This window comes from Rhinichthys klamathensis, unplaced genomic scaffold, assembly GCF_029890125.1.
Source record: "Rhinichthys klamathensis goyatoka isolate OS25496 unplaced genomic scaffold, OSU_Roscu_1.1 h1tg000079l_1, whole genome shotgun sequence".
In the NCBI taxonomy this organism is placed as follows: Eukaryota; Metazoa; Chordata; class Actinopteri; order Cypriniformes; family Leuciscidae; genus Rhinichthys; species Rhinichthys klamathensis.
Window position 1 is genome coordinate 4,405,391 of NW_026606621.1, and position 18,514 is coordinate 4,423,904.

At 42.0% G+C, this 18,514-nt stretch overlaps 2 protein-coding genes and 1 long non-coding RNA gene across 4 annotated transcripts; all 3 read right to left on the reverse strand.

Moving 5' to 3' along the window:
* Positions 1 to 3,347: 3,347 nt before the first annotated feature.
* LOC130085481 (uncharacterized) lies at positions 3,348 to 3,893 on the reverse strand. Its single transcript, XR_008807153.1, has 3 exons — positions 3,738 to 3,893; positions 3,569 to 3,633; positions 3,348 to 3,457 (listed from the first exon to the last, which is right to left on the reverse strand). It is a non-coding gene; the product is annotated as an uncharacterized LOC130085481 (long non-coding RNA).
* A 2,038-nt stretch (positions 3,894 to 5,931) lies between these two features.
* Positions 5,932 to 7,695, reverse strand: LOC130085480 (serine/threonine-protein kinase pim-1-like). 2 transcript variants are annotated; one of them, XM_056251254.1, is made up of 3 exons: positions 7,359 to 7,695; positions 7,080 to 7,259; positions 5,932 to 6,034 (listed from the first exon to the last, which is right to left on the reverse strand). In XM_056251254.1, the coding sequence occupies exons 1-3, from the start codon at positions 7,693 to 7,695 to the stop codon at positions 5,985 to 5,987; spliced, it is 567 nt and encodes a 188-aa protein (XP_056107229.1). In that variant the 3' UTR covers positions 5,932 to 5,984. The 2 variants fall into 2 exon arrangements, with proteins under 2 accessions (XP_056107229.1, XP_056107228.1); XM_056251253.1 differs by lacking the exon at positions 5,932 to 6,034 and adding an exon at positions 6,271 to 6,454.
* A 174-nt stretch (positions 7,696 to 7,869) lies between these two features.
* Positions 7,870 to 10,324, reverse strand: LOC130085450 (uncharacterized). The gene is made up of 6 exons (XM_056251210.1): positions 10,226 to 10,324; positions 10,037 to 10,129; positions 9,536 to 9,776; positions 9,098 to 9,451; positions 8,126 to 8,220; positions 7,870 to 7,998 (listed from the first exon to the last, which is right to left on the reverse strand). The coding sequence occupies exons 1-6, from the start codon at positions 10,322 to 10,324 to the stop codon at positions 7,870 to 7,872; spliced, it is 1,011 nt and encodes a 336-aa protein (XP_056107185.1).
* Between the last annotated feature and the right edge of the window lie 8,190 nt (positions 10,325 to 18,514).

Below are 18,514 nucleotides of genomic sequence, written 5' to 3' on the forward strand. Positions count from 1 at the left end.
ACTATTCGTATTCTTAATCTATAAACATAACTTTCCTTAATGTCGAAGTGATTCTTATGCATATCACCACCAGAGTTCATGTCAGCTTAAGAAGCTTACTCCTCATTGAAAATTGTCTAAAACATTTAGGTCGATTACAATGAATTATAGGCATATAAATAACTATTAACTGTCTATAATATGTCCGAACATTGCAATAATTAATCAATGAAAATTAAAAACTAGTTTATTTCAACATTGTTTAACAAATTGCGTTTATCGCAGGTGGCTTAGACGTGGGTAATATGGTTAATCCATTTTGTAACACGAACTGGAGGTAAGCAACAGTAATTTGTAGCTAGTTTGAACAACAGAGCTTAAAAGATCTCCCTCTTTTCGTTTTTATTTTTATTTTATTTTTGCTGCAGATGAAATGGTTAAACTTCTGTTTTCGCGCAGGCGCAGTGAGGGAAAAAACTATGAAGGTAAAATGATGCCTAAAAGAATCGCGTGCGCAGGGTAAGATTTGTGAAAGTGTACATAAGATTGCAAGCGTAAATTAAATTTGCGTGTGCAAGAGAAGATTTGTAAGCGTGTAAATCGCATATCAAGTGTAAGAAAAAAATATTTGCAGCATTTTACTGTTATTGGTAAGTGTAATACATGTATTGTGAAACTGCAGCTTCATGCTTTTAATAAATAGGATCTATATTCTTCTGACTTCCATTTTTCCACGCTTACACTTTTGGCACGGTTTTTGCGCACAAATGCGGCCAAAAGCATTGCAAGCCTGTGAACAGCTATTTGCAACCGAAAACAACAGAGTCAGGGACTGCAAAACAGATTGATCGTAAAATCAAACTTTGTGTAAATAAATAAACTGTTGCAAATGTCTAAATGTCTTATTGTGTACAAAGTTCCCGAAATAACCCGATTTGTACAGTTGCGTCTTTCTTTTACCTGCGCTTCCAATTTTGGCACGATTCTCTCACTGAATGAGTTTTGCAAGGCGAAGAGGAGGGCGGGTCCACCTTCATCGCTGTCACTCGATTTACTCTTATCTGATTGGTTCAATAAACACGTCAGTCTTCAGAACGCATATTTATCTTCATTTGGCTCAGCATCGTTCTCGTTACTTTTAATGCAAACATACATGTTGAATAAATACATAAATCATGATTGCTTAATAAGCTGTGCACCATTAGGCTGACTATATTAGTTAATACTGAATTCCGAGCGGTGTTATTGGATTTAAATGTTATATATTATAAGCCTATCTGTTACAACACTGAGCTGATGTTAAACTTTACAACAAACAAACAAACAAACAAACAAAAAGAAAACATTGAATACCCATTCTTTAATACCGAATAATACCATTCTGATGCAGTGTTTTTCACATCATGTCTCTGTTCATGGTATTTAACATATATTTTTAAATATTGTCTTAGTCACAATTCTGATTACTTTCGTGTGACTGATCAAGCTATTATGTTGCTAGATGTTGCTTTGTTTAAAACAAAGCAAATGTGGCTGTGATGACTTGATGACTTCTTTCCAGTCTTGCAGTGTCCCAGATAGCAATGAGTCGGCGGACCACCGTCGGTTCTCCGGCGGCAGTAGAAGCGTCAGAATGGCGACATCGCAAACACGTTGGACGGCGCACCGCCGGCGGCAGCCGCTTTTTAAAAGCGGCAGCCGCCTTCCTACCGCCTTCGTTAAGCGGCCGGCCCGCGGGCCAACCGCCGTTCCGCCGCGCTTTATATTGAAGGCCGTCCTTCCGCGGCCCGCCGGAGGCAAACGCTATTTTCGAGCGCTCTGCCGCCGCTTATTCTGGCTAGATATATATATATATATTTTATTTATAGCATGCAGTTTATCAAGAATAATGATTGCTCAAACCAGACAAATTTACAATTGGCATTTTTATTCCACGTTTCAAAGTACAGTAACTGTCATTTAAACAAGATGTTTCAGATCACTGAAACATAACAGAAAAATAAATAAATCAATATACTAACATGCAGGTTTCCAATTCAATTTTGGATTCAAAAGGCTGCAATTACAACACTTACAATAAGTTTTCATATAAAAAGGACAGCTCTAGGGTAACAAATTACCAGTAAACATTATGACAAGTAAAGAGGATATTTGATACCAAATAATGTGCAAGATACCAAATAAATAAAAGTATAACTACATTTACAAGCCATTTCTAACAATATGATAAGTGGTAGTAATTTATAGTAAAGCTCTGGAGTAGAATAGGCCATTATAACGGCAATGCTGACCTGTGGCACAAGGATTTACAAGCTTTATTTGAAAAAGAAAAAAAGAAAGTAATTTCCACAGTGAGTGAGTGTAGTCTGACACTTCTGACTTCTTTAGGGGTCTTGATTCTACTGACTGCAAGATAAAGAAAGGATTCCAGTTGTCAGTGATTCTGGGGTGTCAGTAGTCAGTCTAGTTTTAAGTGGTCGGCTGTGGGTCCCTCTCAGCTGTGCGGCGCCTTTTTCTGCCTTCACGGTCAGATGCTCCTTTCAGGTAACGTGTAACGTTAACCTGGACCGCCTCATCAGTGCATCCTGGGTTGCCGGGTCCTTCCGGATGGCTAATATAGAAAATACAGATCTGTCATTTAATTTGAATTGCATGAGGACAATAGGACATACACATCTACTTAAATAAATAAAAAATATCCAACTTACTTTGAACAATGGTCTTCAGGAACATGTCTCTAAAACATGCTTTATCCCCTACACCAAGCTGAAAATCCAAAAAAGTGTTACAAATTACATTTCTCTGAAGCTTCTCATAAATAAATAAAAAATGTGAAAGGCTAAGGATTCAGACTGTAATATATGCAGTATACAATCTTAAATTTTACTTTATATCTAGGTCTACTACATGTACAGGTAGCCCCAGTGGGAATTAAACCGACAACCACAGGTGCTGTTTGCAAGTTGTACCTAATTGCTCAGTGCAAGCAAACGTCTTCAACATTGTTTGTTGAACTTGCTTCACCTGCTCTTGAAGTAAGATTTTACAATTCGTATTTTTATATGTAATATTGTAGTGTTTATTATAAATGATTTATCTGTGCACTTCATTATTCTTTTAAAATTCATGTAGCCTTGTAATCTTTAATCAAATACGTTACCCTTCCCTCCCCCCTCGAAACGACTTCTCTTCCGGTCATGTGCTATGGCGCGAGGGCGTGGCAACTCTCCTCAAACAGTGCTATGAGCAGAGATGGAGAAGAGGAGCGCTAGAGTAAAACCCTGCCCTCCGTTCAATATACCGTTTCATTTTTAAATACGTCACAACACTGGAGAAAAGTCGTTTGTAACTTCCGGTTCATGCCGACTTCAAATAGAAGCAATAGTTTCCAAGACAAAAAAACTTCACAAATAACATCACTTACTTGTACTCAAACTCTTGGCTCTGTGAAGTGGAGTCTGGATTACTGGGGAGAAACCTGGTTGCGAGAAAGAGGAAACAGAAATTTGAAAATCTAACAAATGGTATAGTTTAGTGGCAGGATCACAAATCCAGCATAACAGCAATAGATTTTACATACCAGTTCAACATTTTCCTGGTTTTCTGGAATCGATGCATCTTTCTAGAGTTTTTTTTCTTGAGACTTCCAAGATTCTAGAGTAGGGAATAATGAATGAAAGAGTTATCCACAATAAACAGAAAATAAATTACACAGATGAAATACAGGAAAATCAAATACACAAGTCAGACCCATTTACCTGCTCCCTTCATGAACTTAAAATGATGTTTCTCCCAGGTGCTGTGTGGAGGTGTGCAGAGGATGGCTAAATTGTTGCCTTCGTCTTTTTGCTGAGGTTAAATGGGGGCCAATGGCACATGCTCTCGCTGAGCCACTCTTGCGGAACCACTGCAAATGGCAGATCCTCCTCGTTGATACACTGAACAATGTGAACCATCTAAAATAGAAGAACATTTTGCATAAATTATACTTTTTGATTAATTTCCAGGCAAAATCAATAACATTAAAATGCTCAACCCTTCAAAAAACGAGTCATTTTCACAAGTGGATCAACAGAAAACCATGTTCAGACAAACACAATCATATACATATACACACATATATACATATACACACATATATACATATATATATATACACACACACATACATCGTTATTTTTGTAAGAAAACACCAAAAGTTAAACTTTCTAGATGTAAAGCTTTCTTTCTAGATGTAAAGCTTTGGCGATCTACTGTAGCTAGATACATTTCAACATGTCGAACATGCTTGAATTCAGTGAGTAAAAAAGGCGAAGCAGCATGTGTTAGCTAACACTGTAAGTTAATCTAGACTAGCAGCATGGTTGTCGAATCAAACAAAACATCATTATGTTTAGTTAGAAAACAACACAAGTTATACTGATCAGTCTTTCTTGTTGTAAAGATTTTGCTAACGTTACCATTCCCACGTGGGCGGGAGAATTGTCCTTCAGGATTTGGTTACGTAAGTTAGTTAATTATTCGACTGACCAATACTATCTTAAACCACATACTGTAGTACTCACACTTGCATAAACATACGTAAATATAGTTAAAAGAAGAAAAGAAAAAACTAACGCCAGGAAGAAACTAAGTAACGTTAGCCTAACTAACGTTAGCTATGTCAGAAACATGACGAAAACTTTGTAAACAAGGCTAACTTACTAGCTTGACTAGTAAGGCAAGAACATATTTGAAAAAGCTGAACAAAAAATGAACATAATATTGCGTTACACAAAAAGGAAAAATGTACTTACTTTAAAGATCGTAGTCAATGACTAGATAGGATATCCTCTCCAAATACTGAAATCGTGTGACGAGTGGCCACTGTTGTGTTGGTAAATCTGCTTCCGTTTTTTAGGTACTGCCCCTCTCGGCCGGTGGAGGTACTTCTCTGTTTGTGCTTTAATACTTTCTTAAACATTTGTACAGATTGCAAAACTCGCAATTGCAAATTAATCCCTTACCTGTAAAAGGTAAAATAAAAATAAAAAAATCGAGCTTGTAAAAAAATGAAAGACATAAACGAAATTTCCTGGGGTGACAGAGAGACAAAATATTTCTAAATATTTCACTTTATCTTTCAGGTCAAAACAGGGATTTTCATGTTTATTATAAATATTACCATGGTTGCAAATTAATAAAAAAAATCTAAAGCATACCCAAGCTTTTGGCCAAGTTGCAGATGTCTTTCACTGTTCACTGATTTCAGGCATTGGTGAAAAGTCTAACTTCATCCATTTATTCTGCTAAATTGTTCATACCATGAATGAAATATTTATTTTAAAACCTAATCAGAATCAGAAAGATATTTATTGCCAAGTAAGTTTTACAAAAGGAATTCTTTTTGGACTATTTGTGCATCTCAATTGTGCATAAATCAAAGAAATGTAAAGAATTGTCACCTTAAGTGAATAAAATAATTCTATATATTTTACATAGGCCTATCACTGAATCGCTTCAGAGTTTCAACGTAATTTAAATGTATTTTCCTAAACCTTATCATGGAATCAGACTGAGTCAAATCTGTTATAAACCCTAATGACTTTGGAGCAACAACAATAACAAAATTTGATATAATTCACATAATAATTATAATCGCTTTAAATGTGAAAGTTAAAATGCTGTCAGTTCCACTCATGCCAATGACATGGCTGGTCGATTTCAATGCGGCTTGCCGCCAGCCGGCCGCGGTTCATTTAGACGGCGGCAACCGCCAGAGAGAATGAAGTCGGCGGCCCGGCGGCTGTTCGCCGGCGGCATCTCGCAAGAAATGGGAGTGACGTATTCGGCGGCAAACGTTTCATCTCCGCCAGCGGGGCGCACCTATAGCCGACAGTTTGGGGCCGGCGGCAAAAAGAAGCCGTGCCGATATTTTTTGCTATCTGGGCGTGTCTCATGTTCTTGCTCAGACGTCGACAGACACTGAGTTCCCTGTCAGGTTGCGGTTGGACTTCAGGCTTCGGTCAAGTCTCGAGCTCAAGCCTTCCACCAAGGACAGCATGTATATTCTTTCCTATTCAATACAAAAATTATATGAACAACTCAACTCATGAATGATTTTTTACCACAGAACTGAATTCTGTTTGCATCACTGATTCTGTTATTTTCCTGTTTATTACCATGAAGCTGCTTTGAAACAATCTGTATTGTATAAAGTGCTATATAAATAAAGGTGACTTGACTATAACAAGAACATTACAATGAACACAAATGTGAAAATCTCACTACAAAAAATCTAGATTTTAAGAGAAAAGATAATAATCCTACTCTGTCTGTTACACTTCCTCACACCTGAAACTGATCGAGTGAATCTCCTGCACTTCTTCAATCTACAGTAGATCATTACTAATCCATTTATGTTGTAACATCTGCTCTAACGTCGGGCGTTTAGTTGGATCCCGGGCTAGGCACTGGCTAATCAGATCCCTGCACTCTGTACAAAGGAGAGAGCTGGTTAGTTGGCATCTATGAAAACAGCATTTAAAAAATGATTAACGTACTGTAAAAAGTTTCTTATCTTTAATACTTTAAAAGTGAAGTATGTAGTTTCTGCAACACTAGTGGCACTGAGTGGAATAAATGACAAAATAAAGCATATTTTCCAAAAACCTTGCAAAGGCCCCTTCCGAGCATCGCATCTTCCCCAACTTAAACATCACAAACACAGCTCTTACTGGTTCTTGTAAAGCATGTTTCAGGTCCAACATATTAGGGATACCTTTAGCTGTGTTGCATTTTGTCTTTATGAAAATGTGCCTTTCTGAACGGGTGCATGATGATGCTGTATGGCCTTGAAGCATGCTTTGTAGCGCGTAGCATCACAATGCTCTGTTCACTTTGACATGTTCATGACCTGTTTAATCTTTGAAAATGTAGCGAATTTTGGCTTTCACTTCTGTAACTAAAGCTGCATTTCTTTTCCCAGGGCTACAGTATCCACACCCAAAACTCTCTCTATACGTTGAGCTATATATAAAAAATATTACATACTTCACCTTTAACTGTTTCTGTACAAAGCCTTTGCTTTATGTGTGTGTTTATCAATATCATTCACTCACCTTTGGATAAGTTGGAGTTCTGAAATGTAACTTTGGCGTGTGTGATTTCCGTTCTATTACAAAAAGGACGACATGCGTTCGACATCTTGTACAGCAACACTCCTAGAGCCCAGACATTTGCTGGGACGGCGTGGAATCGAGGTTCTGTCAAGACTTCAGGTGGGCAGTGGTCCTGTATTCCTGTAAGCAAGACATTTGCACATTGTTGAACTTTTTTTTAAAGCATCAAATAATTAGTAAGTCACTACATTCAGGTTTCCACGCTCCCAAAATGCTCACCAATGTATATGTTGCTCTCGTAGCCATCACTACTAAATAGCTGACCGCATCCAAAGTCTATCAGCTTGAGGTCAAACGAGTGTTTCTTCAACAGGAAATTCTCTGCATGAATGTCATTATGGAAAACACCATGCTCGATGCAGTGTTGCACTGCCAGCACAGCCTGTTGCATGATGACCCGTGCTGCTGGTTCATACAGTCGAGGATGAAGAGTGATGAAGTCCAGCAAGCTCTCGCAGGGTTCCGGGTACTCCATAACCAGAGTGAATGTTTTAGGATGTTCAAACCAGTCGTACAGTTGTATGACGAAGGGGCTTATGGGTTCTCGCCTCATCATTAGCAGCAGCGCCACTTCAGTAACGAGAGGTTCGGGATGCCCAGGCTAGAGAAAAGTAGAAGACAGAAGGTTAGCTGCGTAAAAATCTGGAGAATTTTAATGTACTTTTCTTTGATCTTTTTAGAAACGTTCAAAAGAGTCTTTTCAGCTCAAACTTATTTAGTGCCTCTAGGTTTATTTGTTGGTATTTATTTGTATACAGTAATCTGCACTTAAACAGCTAAATACATATTCAGGTTTTAGGCAACTTACAATATTAAGACAACGATCATTGTCAATCTTACGCATCCGCTTGATGGCAACCTGCAAAAAAATAAAAATAAAATTAAGAACCTGACATTGCACTAAGTATTAATCCATCTGTAAATTGATTTAAATATGTTTTGATGCATGCAAGAGCAAAATGTTTGTACAATTCGGTAAGATTTACCTTTTTGCCATCAAATTTGCGTGTTGCATTGTACACCCTGCCAAATCCTCCGGATCCAATCATCTTTCCCATGTTATAGAGAGACTCAAAGGACTCTGTAAAACAAACAGAAAAATATGAGAAACATATTAGCTTGCTAGATCCATTGTTTTATTTAAAAAATATCAGCGCTGGTTGTGTCGAGAAAATAATGGTAAAATGGGAAACAAGCCTTTAGTGTTATTTTTTTGTGGAAAACTAGATGAAAATACTGTTTAAAAAACATACATTTCCAGGCTTCACTTGGCCAACTCAGGCACATGTGGCTCAGTTCTGATAATGGCAAAGATTATATGGGCCATATCTTAAAATATATTTATATTATATATGACATATTGAAATAAACATTGATTTTATTAAATGCACAGCAATGTCTTATTTATGACATAACCGACTCTGTAATACCTGGCACGACAGCCATTTTGACAATTTTGAGTATATTTGACAATTCAAGTCGCAAAACAGAATTCCTCTTTGATCATATGCTGTCTGAGAAGCGGCTTTCTGTGTGTGTGTTTCAGGTGTGTGTCAGACAGCGCAAGTACCATCGACTTCATGCCTTATTGAGAAAGATTTGCTAACGTTCCCATTAAATTAAGAAAACGTTATTTCTAAATGTTCCCTAAAGGTTCAAAACGTACAAAATATTTCCCAAATATTTCTGCTTTAAAGGAACATTCTATATTTTATAATTTTGCATATGAGAATGTTACTTTAAATGTTCTCCCAATGTCCTGAAAATGTTAGGCGAACGTCCAATTAAAATATTTCTAAAAAAATAAATAAAATAAAAAATCTGAAAGAAAATGTCAGCGCAATTTTGCTGAGCAACAGTAAATGTGACCGGACATTAACATGTTAAAAACTTGAAGCAATTATGCATGAAATAGCAAAACCTGTATTTTACACTGACCAGCCTTATTTCAGTCTCACCTGTTGAGCTCTTGTTCACTGGAGAATCCTCCATGGCACCCTGAGCAGTTCGGACGTTTGTCTCTGTCTCTGTTGGCTCGACAGGAACTTGACCTGGCAGTGGAGGGCACAGAAACCCTTCGAGGCTTTCGGACCTGGACAAACAGCAGTTGCTGCAACCGCTCTGTTCGTTTCGGCTATCCGAAATATCACCACTCCACCTCCATTCAACGATGTACGAGCCTCTGCTGCTAAGGCTTAACCACTCTCCACAGAACCTCCTCTCTACATTGTCCTTAGAGAGGGACAAAGATGATGGTGACGTGATTCCCGGTGAAGAATCTGTGGAAGCAGTTCTCAAGGATCTGGAGCGACCTGAGTTTGGAAAAGTTCAGATATTTAATTTTCTTCTCATTATTTTCATTATTATAATGTTGTAGAAATAATGGCGATATTTACCATTATTCGGCTTGACGCCGGAGGGATCTGGTGCAGGGGATGAAGGCTCAGGATCAGGCTTTGGCTCCAGATCTGGTGGAGGGACAAAAGGCTCCACAACATCCACAGCACAACTGTGGCAACAGCAGTGGAAATAACTCTTCGTAGCCTTCCATACCCTGTTGAGCAAAGAACCAGCTCCTTTCCTCTTCCTACATTCTGTAGGTTTTTCAGAAATGAAGAAAAACAAATGAAAACACAACTATTAGAAACAGAAATAGAAAATAATTTGCATTATGGGAATGTTAATTTTGAATGTCATCTGAATGTTCTGAAAATGTTACACAAATCTCCGATTAAAATATTTCTAATATTCTACTTTAAAAAAAAATAATATTAATAATCAATAACAGTAGTCACATCAAATTTTTACTTTACTTTTTTTCAACTCTATATTTTAAATGGCAAATCAGTCAGAGATGGAAACTGAGCCATAACATCTTTATTAAAGCCTATTCTGACCTCTGCGAGAGCGTTTAGATGAAGTGGACGGACGTCCATCATCTGGCCTCTGCTGGCTGCCGCTCTGCCACGCTTTCTTCCTGTGAGCCTGACCTGTGGACACAGAAACAGAAAACTCAGAAGACAGAGGTGTTAAATCTCCAGGAAGCTCCTGGATCTGTGTCGGGTCTGGCAGCGGATCCTGATCACGGTCATCAGAACCGGGTCTCCAAATCTCCTGACCAGCCGTCTGAGAGAAAGCAGCTCTCCTGGATCTGGAGCGGCCTGAGGATGGAATATTTCAGACATCACATAGTTAGTAATGTTTTAATAATAATCCGTAATCAATGTCACTGGTCAATTACAAATTGTTACAATTGAAAAGTTTATTTCACATGCACGGAATCCAATACATGTGATCACTTTGCTGGGAAAATGTAATCAAATGTTATACCTTGCACAATTTTCATCACATTAACGTATTCATTCATTGTACAACATCACCATAACATACATAAACCAAAAAACTAAAAAGAAACTAAAGCCCTCACCTCCTCTTTCACCTATCATGTGAACCATGAACATCCCCCTCCAAACTGCAATAAAAAACAATACAACATACAATACAAAACAATCAGAAATACTCCTATCAAACGAATTAAATAATTAAAATAAATAACAAAACAAAACAATTTTTTTTTAATAAAACTACTTCTAAATAAGAAAAGAACAATAAAATAAAGGTAGCTATAATCAGAAATTATATGAAATATTTCAAAAATGCAAATAAAGGATATATCCTCCGATGTCGTTGTAGAATAAAGTCTTCTCTCAGAAAATACTCTGAACAGCTTCAAAATCTCACAGAAAATAGTCTGGAAAAGTCTGAAAATTTGCCTCGTCTCTCAATCAACAGAAAGCGATCGGTTCGAGTGTAAATATGCAGTGAGAATTCATAACACGCGTTGTCATGGCAACTAAAATGCGCATCCATCATGTGAACATGTGAACGCACATTTTACAAAAAAATAATTAAAGGCTTTGCTATTTCACAAAATCTTAAATGTTTTAATTAAGAAACAGTTTTAACAGCTTTTTTATGTGCTCTCCATAATAGTTACTATAGTTTTCTAATTCTTTCAATACCACAGAAAAAAAATAAGTTTATAAAGAATAATAATGTGCGTTATTTTCCAGACTCTTCTCATAATTATAAACAAAAAAACAAATATGATTTTATAGCGAAGAAAAAATGCACAATAATTTTTCATTTATAAGTTTGGAAACCATGACTTCTTTGTATATTAACTGGTTCGTGTTACATTTTGTAATCGCACATTAACAAAAATGAAAGACCACCAAGCTGATAAAAAAAAATATGTAGACATCATATTCCACACAAGTCTACAATATCTATCTAAAGTCTACAATACTGCTTCAGCACGACATCATAAGTGGAGCGTTTAGGTGTGAATAAATGAATATAACTGCAGCTCAGTGTGTCCATGATGAGATTTTTTGGAATGTACACTATTTAATTAATTTTAATCCATAGTTTTAATGACGAGTTCAAGATCAAACGCGTGCATATAAATACATTAATAAAAATAGTTAAATAAATAAACAAACTGTACTAATAGCCTATATTCAGTCATCGGTTTTATTTTATTTATTTATTTTATTTTTCCTTAGTTACTCATCATCGCTCATGACTGTCATGTGTAGGGGTGCTGTTGCTGCCCTGGTGTCCTTCTTTAAAGGGAAACTTCACCTCTGGGAAGATGAATGTGTGTATTTAATATTGGTCATTTATATAGTAGAAATATTTTACATATCAATAGTTTTTATTTTAAATTCTGCATCACCAGATTTAATTTTCATTTGTGACAATTTCTCTAAACTTTATCACAGTAGGCCTACTAAGTTTAGTATAGGCTACTATTCGTATTCTTAACCTACAAACATAACTTTCCTTAATGTCGAAGTGATTCTTATGCATATCACCACCAGAGTTCATGTCACATATACAAAAATATTAAATAGAAGCTTATTCCTCATTGAAAATGGTCTAAAACATTTAGGTCGATTACAATGAATTATAGGCATATAAATAACTATTAACAGTCTATAATATGTCCGAACATTGCAATAATTAATTAATGAAAATTAAAAACTAGTTTATTTCAACATTGTTTAACAAATTGCGTTTATCGCAGGTGGCTTAGACGTGGGTAATATGGTTAATCCATTTTGTAACACGAACTGGAGGTAAGCAACAGTAATTTGTAGCTAGTTTGAACAACAGAGCTTAAAAGATCTCCCTCTTTTCGTTTTTATTTTTATTTTATTTTTGCTGCAGATGAAATGGTTAAACTTCTGTTTCGCGCAGGCGCAGTGAGGGAAAAAACTATGAAGGTAAAATGATGCCTAAAAGAATCGCGTGCGCAGGGTAAGATTTGTGAAAGTGTACATAAGATTGCAAGCGTAAATTAAATTTGCGTGTGCAAGAGAAGATTTGTAAGCGTGTAAATCGCATATCAAGTGTAAGAAAAAAATATTTGCAGCATTTTACTGTTATTGGTAAGTGTAATACATGTATTGTGAAACTGCAGCTTCATGCTTTTAATAAATAGGATCTATATTCTTCTGACTTCCATTTTTCCACGCTTACACTTTTGGCACGGTTTTTGCGCACAAATGCGGCCAAAAGCATTGCAAGCCTGTGAACAGCTATTTGCAACCGAAAACAAGAGTCAGGGACTGCAAAACAGATTGATCGTAAAATCAAACTTTGTGTAAATAAATAAACTGTTGCAAATGTCTAAATGTCTTATTGTGTACAAAGTTCCCGAAATAACCCGATTTGTACAGTTGCGTCTTTCTTTTATCTGCGCTGCCTTCCAATTTTGGCACGATTCTCTCACTGAATGAGTTCCCTTTCGAGGGACTCGAACTGCGTCGGTGACGACACTAGAGGAACGCCCTTCAGCGTAGCGCGTCTGAATTTATGAATGAAACCGAATCCAATCCTATTGGCGTTGTGTGATGACGTAGCGTGTGACGGCATACACGGATGTGTACAAAGGCACGCCGGCACAAGCAAAGTCAGCTTTTTTGCTATTCAGCAAGCGCTCTGTGTATTTGTGAGTCTTATTTGGTGTCGTTTGTCTGCTTTGAAAAACTTCAGTATGGCTGATCAGTTCAGAAAGTGTGTGTTCCCGTGCCCTCGTTTTCTCCCGGCTGGGGATTCACATGAGATGTGTGTGTCATGTTTGGGAAGACAGCACGCTCAAGCAGCTCTTGAGGGGGCTGCTTGCGCTCATTGCGAGTCTCTTTCTGTGAGAGTGCTGCGATCTCGACTGGCTTTATTTTCGGAGGATGGCCAATTGCGTTCTCTCCGCGGTTCGGGTCCCGCATCTGCCGAGGCAATGCGGCGGCTTTCATCGTGGGGATCGCAGAGAGATCTGGTCGAGGATGAGACTGCCGAGGCATATTCTCGCTCCTCTTCTGGTGAGTCTGATTCCCCCATTCCCCGTTCGGGAGCCCGCTCCGCGGCTTCTCCCGATCGGGAGGATGTTCCTGCTTTACAGCTGTCTAATTCCGAGGAATTATACATACTAAGTGTTGGGGATGAGGATCATATTGACACGCACCACTCTGTTCAGCCGGCACCAAATTATATTGAGTTGGTGGAGGTTTTGACGCGGGCTGTGGCCAAGCTGGATATTTCTTGGCCACAAGAGCGGCAGGAAGCGCGTGCAAAGAGTAAACTCGATGAACGCTTCCTGCAGCACCGCACGCAGCCTTCACGCCGGTCTCTCCCTTTCTTCCCGGATTTACACAATGAGTTGTGTAAATCCTGGAACAGGCCATTTTCATCACGCCTGTCTAATCCTCCAATGTTAAACTACAGTAATGTTGTGGGGGTTAGAGATAAGGGATACGGGATGATGCCTCGGGTTGAGGAGGCACTAGCCAGCTACCTTTCACCCGACCTTGCATCATCCCTGAAGTCGCCGGCGTTGCCTTCTAAACCTTGCCGCACCACATCCGATTTGGTGGGCAGGGCATATATGGCGGCGGGTCGAGCTGGTGCGAGCCTGTAGCCCTGCACACAATGGCCATATTGCAGGCGTACCAAGCCGACCTTTTAAGAGATATCGACCAGGGCGAGGGTCCATCTCCGGATGATATCGCTGAACTTCGCAGAGCCACAGACTTGTCTCTCCGGGTTACCAAGGAGACGGCCCGTGCCATCGGTCGCTCCATGTCGGCCCTGGTGACCACGGAGAGACATCTGTGGCTCAACCTGTCGGGCATGAAGGAGAAGGATAGGACCTTCCTTCTTGATGCACCCGTTTCAGCCTCAGGTCTATTTGGTGAGGCTGTTAGCGCGGTGGTGGACAGGTTTGAGGATGCTAAGAAGCAGGGCGAAGCCTTCAAGCGGTATCTCCCTCGCCGTTCAAGGTCTAGGAGGGCTGCTGCTAAAGAACAGCCACAGCAATCCTCCTCTTCCTCTTACCGCCAGGCACAGAAGGCGAGTGTCGCTTCCAGAGCTCCCCCTCGTAGATCTTGGGACTCTGGTCGACGCTCACACCCTCAGCCTCCTGATAAGACGGATCTGAGGACCGTCATCCAGTATAGGAAGGCTAAGGGAAAGAGGTCCTAACTCCTTTGAGGCCTCAGAGGGCCGCCCCCCTCCGAGAGAGAGCGACCGAGGTCCCCTCTCTCGTTGGGCCCTCAGGGAGTTGGCGTCAGTATCCCGCCGTCTCTGACGCTTCGGGACACGCTAGCTCCCAGCGAGCTCACACTGGTTGGCCTGCCCCAAAGGCTTGCAGGCAGTCAGTGTTCGGGTTCGCACAATGTAGGGCGTTGTCGGTTTTCCCCTGCCGGTCCTCCGCTTCAGGGCACCGTCAACATCCTGCACAAAACACTGGACACCAGCCCCGAGGGGCTGGTTCCTTTGGTGAATTTCGCAGAGGCATGGCAAAACCTCGCGAACATTTCTCCATGGGTCCTGCGCACTGTAAGAACTGGGTACAGACTGCAGTTCCAGGTCCGCCCACCAAAATTCAACGGGGTGGTCTGGACTTCAGTGCACCCAGAGCAGGGTCTAGTGTTGGAACAGGAAGTTCACTCGCTGCTGGAAAAAGGGGCCATAGAGCATGTTCCCCCACCAGTCAGGGAGTCCGGGTTCTACAGCCGGTACTTCATAGTTCCCAAGAAGGATGGAGGGTTGCGTCCAATTTTAGATCTAAGGCACTTGAACCGGTCTCTGAGGAGATTCAGGTTCAAGATGCTCACCATTCCCATCATCGTGAGTCAAATCCAATCCGAGGATTGGTTTGTCACGATAGATCTAAAAGACGCTTATTTTCACATCTCCATTCTTGCATCTCACAGGAAGTTCCTGAGGTTTGCTTTCGGGGGCAAAGCTTACCAATATCGGGTTCTTCCATTCGGCCTAGCACTCTCCCCTCGCACTTTTACCAAGTGTATGGATGCAGCTCTAGCACCCCTGAGGCTCGAGGGCATCAGGGTGCTCAATTACATCGACGACTGGCTGATACTGGCGCAGTCGCAAGAGCTGGCGATTCGGCATCGAGATGTCGTCCTCGCCCACATCCAAAGCCTGGGGCTGAGACTCAACACAAAAAAAAGTGTGTTGGCACCAGCCCAGAGAACCCTGTTCCTGGGAGTGGTGTGGGACTCAGTCACGATGCGGGCACGATTGTCTCCTGCTCGGATCGAGTCCGTCCTGACTTCAGTGTCCAGGATAAAGCTAGGCCAAGCCATCACTGTCAAACACTTTCAGAGAGTGTTGGGTCTCATCTCATGCTACACATGAGAGCTCTACAGTGGTGGTTAAGAGCCAAGGGGTTTTCCCCGAGGGGAAGTCCATTCCGCTTGATAAGGGTTTCGCGCAGATGCCTTCGTTCCCTATCAATTTGGAAGAAGCCTTGGTTCTTGTCCCAGGGTCCCAGGCTGGGAGCGTCATGTTGCCGGATATCCATTTCAACAGACGCCTCCCTCACGGGCTGGGGCGCGGTCATGGACGGCCGCTTTACGAGAGGTCTCTGGCAGGTCCATCATTTCTCTTGGCACATAAATTGCCTAGAAATGTTGGCGGTGGTCCGGGCTCTGAGGAGTTTTCTGCCGGACCTCCATGGTCGCCATGTCCTAGTAATATCCGACAACATGTCGGTGGTTTCTTACCTAAATCGTCAGGGGGGTCTGAGGTCGCGCCCTCTGTGCAGACTGGCCAACAGATCCTCCTGTGGTCCCAGCGGAGACTGTCGTCTCTCAGGGCGATGTATGTCCCGGGGGACCAGAACCAGGGAGCAGACGTACTGTCGAGGCAGGGGCTGAGGCCCGGGGAATGGAGACTCCACCCCGAGACGGTGGAGTTGATATGCGAGAGGTTTGGCCCAGTGGAAGTGGACCTATTTGCGTCTCGAGAGACGACACACTGTCCACTGTGGTTCTCCCTCACACATCCAGCCCCGCTGGGGTTGGATGCCATCGTGCAGACGTGGCCGAGGCTGCGTCTGTACGCCTTTCCCCCAATCGCTCTGCTCCCAGCAGTTCTGGAAAGGGTCCGTCGGGACGGGGTCAGCCTACTATTGGTGGCCCCGTTTTGGCCGGCCCGAGTATGGTTTTCGGACATTATCCTGCTTCTGGCAGGCCCGCCATGGCAGATCCCTCTGAGGAGGGACCTGTTGTCTCAGGCGGGGGGCTCAGTTCTCCACCCTCGGCCCGAGCTGTGGAAACTGTGGGTCTGGCCCCTGAGGGGGCACAGTACCTAGAAGCCGGCCTGTCAGCAGAAGTAGTTGAGACTATACTAACTTCCAGAGCTCCCTCCACGAGGAAGTTATACGGCCTTAAGTGGAATGTATTTTCCATTTGGTGCAGAGAGCATGATTTGGACCCAGTTAACTGCCCAGTGGCTTCAGTACTGGAGTTTCTCCAAGACCGCTTTTCTGCCGGGCTTACCCCGTCCACACTCAAGGTTTATGTGGCTGCCATTGCGGCTTTCCACGCTCCTCTGGGTGATGGTCCTCTGGGGAGGCATCACCTGGTCGTACGCTTCCTCCGTGGAACCTGGAGGATGAGACCTGCGACTCTTGGGACCTGGCAGTGGTGCTCGAAGGGCTGGCCGAGGCCCCCTTCGAACCATTGGAGTCGGCTGAGGCCAAGAACCTTTCATTTAAGGTGGTCTTCTTGTTGGCTATTACTTCTCTGAGGAGGGTAGGAGATCTCCAGGCGCTCTCTATTTCCAATGAGTGCTTGGAGTTTGCTCCCGGCAACATTAAGGCCATCCTTCACCCCAGGCCTGGCTATTTGCCCAAGGTGCCATCTAATGTGGCACGGCCTTTGGTTCTGCAGGCATTTCATCCTCCGCCTCATGTGACGGCGGATGAGGAGAGACTTCATCTGCTCTGCCCTGTCAGAGCACTTCAGTATTACATCCAGAAGTCCTCCTCATGGCGGAAGTCGGACCAGTTGCTGGTGTGTTTTGGGTCTCCCAAGAAGGGGCTTCCCGCCTCTAAGCAGACCATCAGCAACTGGATCGTTCAGACTATTTCCCTGGCCTATCAGGTGCGCAATTTGCCTTCACCTATGGCCGTGAGGGCTCACTCCACCAGAGGCATGGTGTCCTCTAGAGCCCTCCTTTCAGGGGTTTCCATACATGATATTTGTGAGGCGGCTGGCTGGGCCACTCCGCACACATTCATGAGGTTTTACAGTCTGGACCTTCCCTCTACACCCGGTGCACGAGTGCTTTCGTCCTAGGTTGTGCCTGAAGTCAGTTTCACACTAGGATGAGCAGGGTTCGTTGTGGTATAGTGGGTATCTCGTTCCCCTAGTGTCGTCACCGACGCAGTTCGAGTCCCTCGAAAGGGAACGTCTCGGGTTACGTATGTAACCCTTGTTCCCTGAGAAAGGGAACGAGACACTGCACAAGAGCTGACTTTGCTTGTGCCGGCGTGCCTTTGTACACATCCGTGTATGCCGTCACACGCTACGTCATCATGCAACGCCAATAGGATTGGATTCGGTTTCATTCATAAATTCAGACGCGCTACGCTGAAGGGCGTTCCCCTAGTGTCGTCACCGACGCAGTGTCTCGTTCCCTTTCTCAGGGAACAAGGGTTACATACGTAAGCCGAGACGTTTTGCAAGGCGAAGAGGAGGGCGGGTCCACCTTCATCATGCAGCCAATCAGATGAGCTTCTCGCTGTCACTCGATTTACTCTTATCTGATTGGTTCAATAAACACGTCAGTCTTCAGAACGCATATTTATCTTCATTTGGCTCAGCATCGTTCTCGTTACTTTTAATGCAAACATACATGTTGAATAAATACATAAATCATGATTGCTTAATAAGCTGTGCACCATTAGGCTGACTATATTAGTTAATACTGAATTCCGAGCGGTGTTATTGGATTTAAATTTTATATATTATAAGCCTATCTGTTACACCACTGAGCTGATG

Coding starts and splice junctions, on each gene's coding strand:
- LOC130085480 (XM_056251253.1), bottom strand. CDS start 7,695: ATGATGAGGCGAGAACCCATAAGCCCCTTCGTCATACAACTGTACGAC. Junction 7,260..7,358: donor CGAGAGCAACATATACATTG/GTGAGCATTTTG, acceptor TCTTGCTTACAG/GAATACAGGACCACTGCCCA. Junction 6,455..7,079: donor GAACTCCAACTTATCCAAAG/GTGAGTGAATGA, acceptor TCCTTTGTACAG/AGTGCAGGGATCTGATTAGC.
- LOC130085450 (XM_056251210.1), bottom strand. CDS start 10,324: ATGTCTGAAATATTCCATCCTCAGGCCGCTCCAGATCCAGGAGAGCTG. Junction 9,777..10,036: donor ATCTAAACGCTCTCGCAGAG/GTCAGAATAGGC, acceptor TGTTTCTAATAG/TTGTGTTTTCATTTGTTTTT. Junction 8,221..9,097: donor AGTGAACAAGAGCTCAACAG/GTGAGACTGAAA, acceptor TTTGTTTTACAG/AGTCCTTTGAGTCTCTCTAT.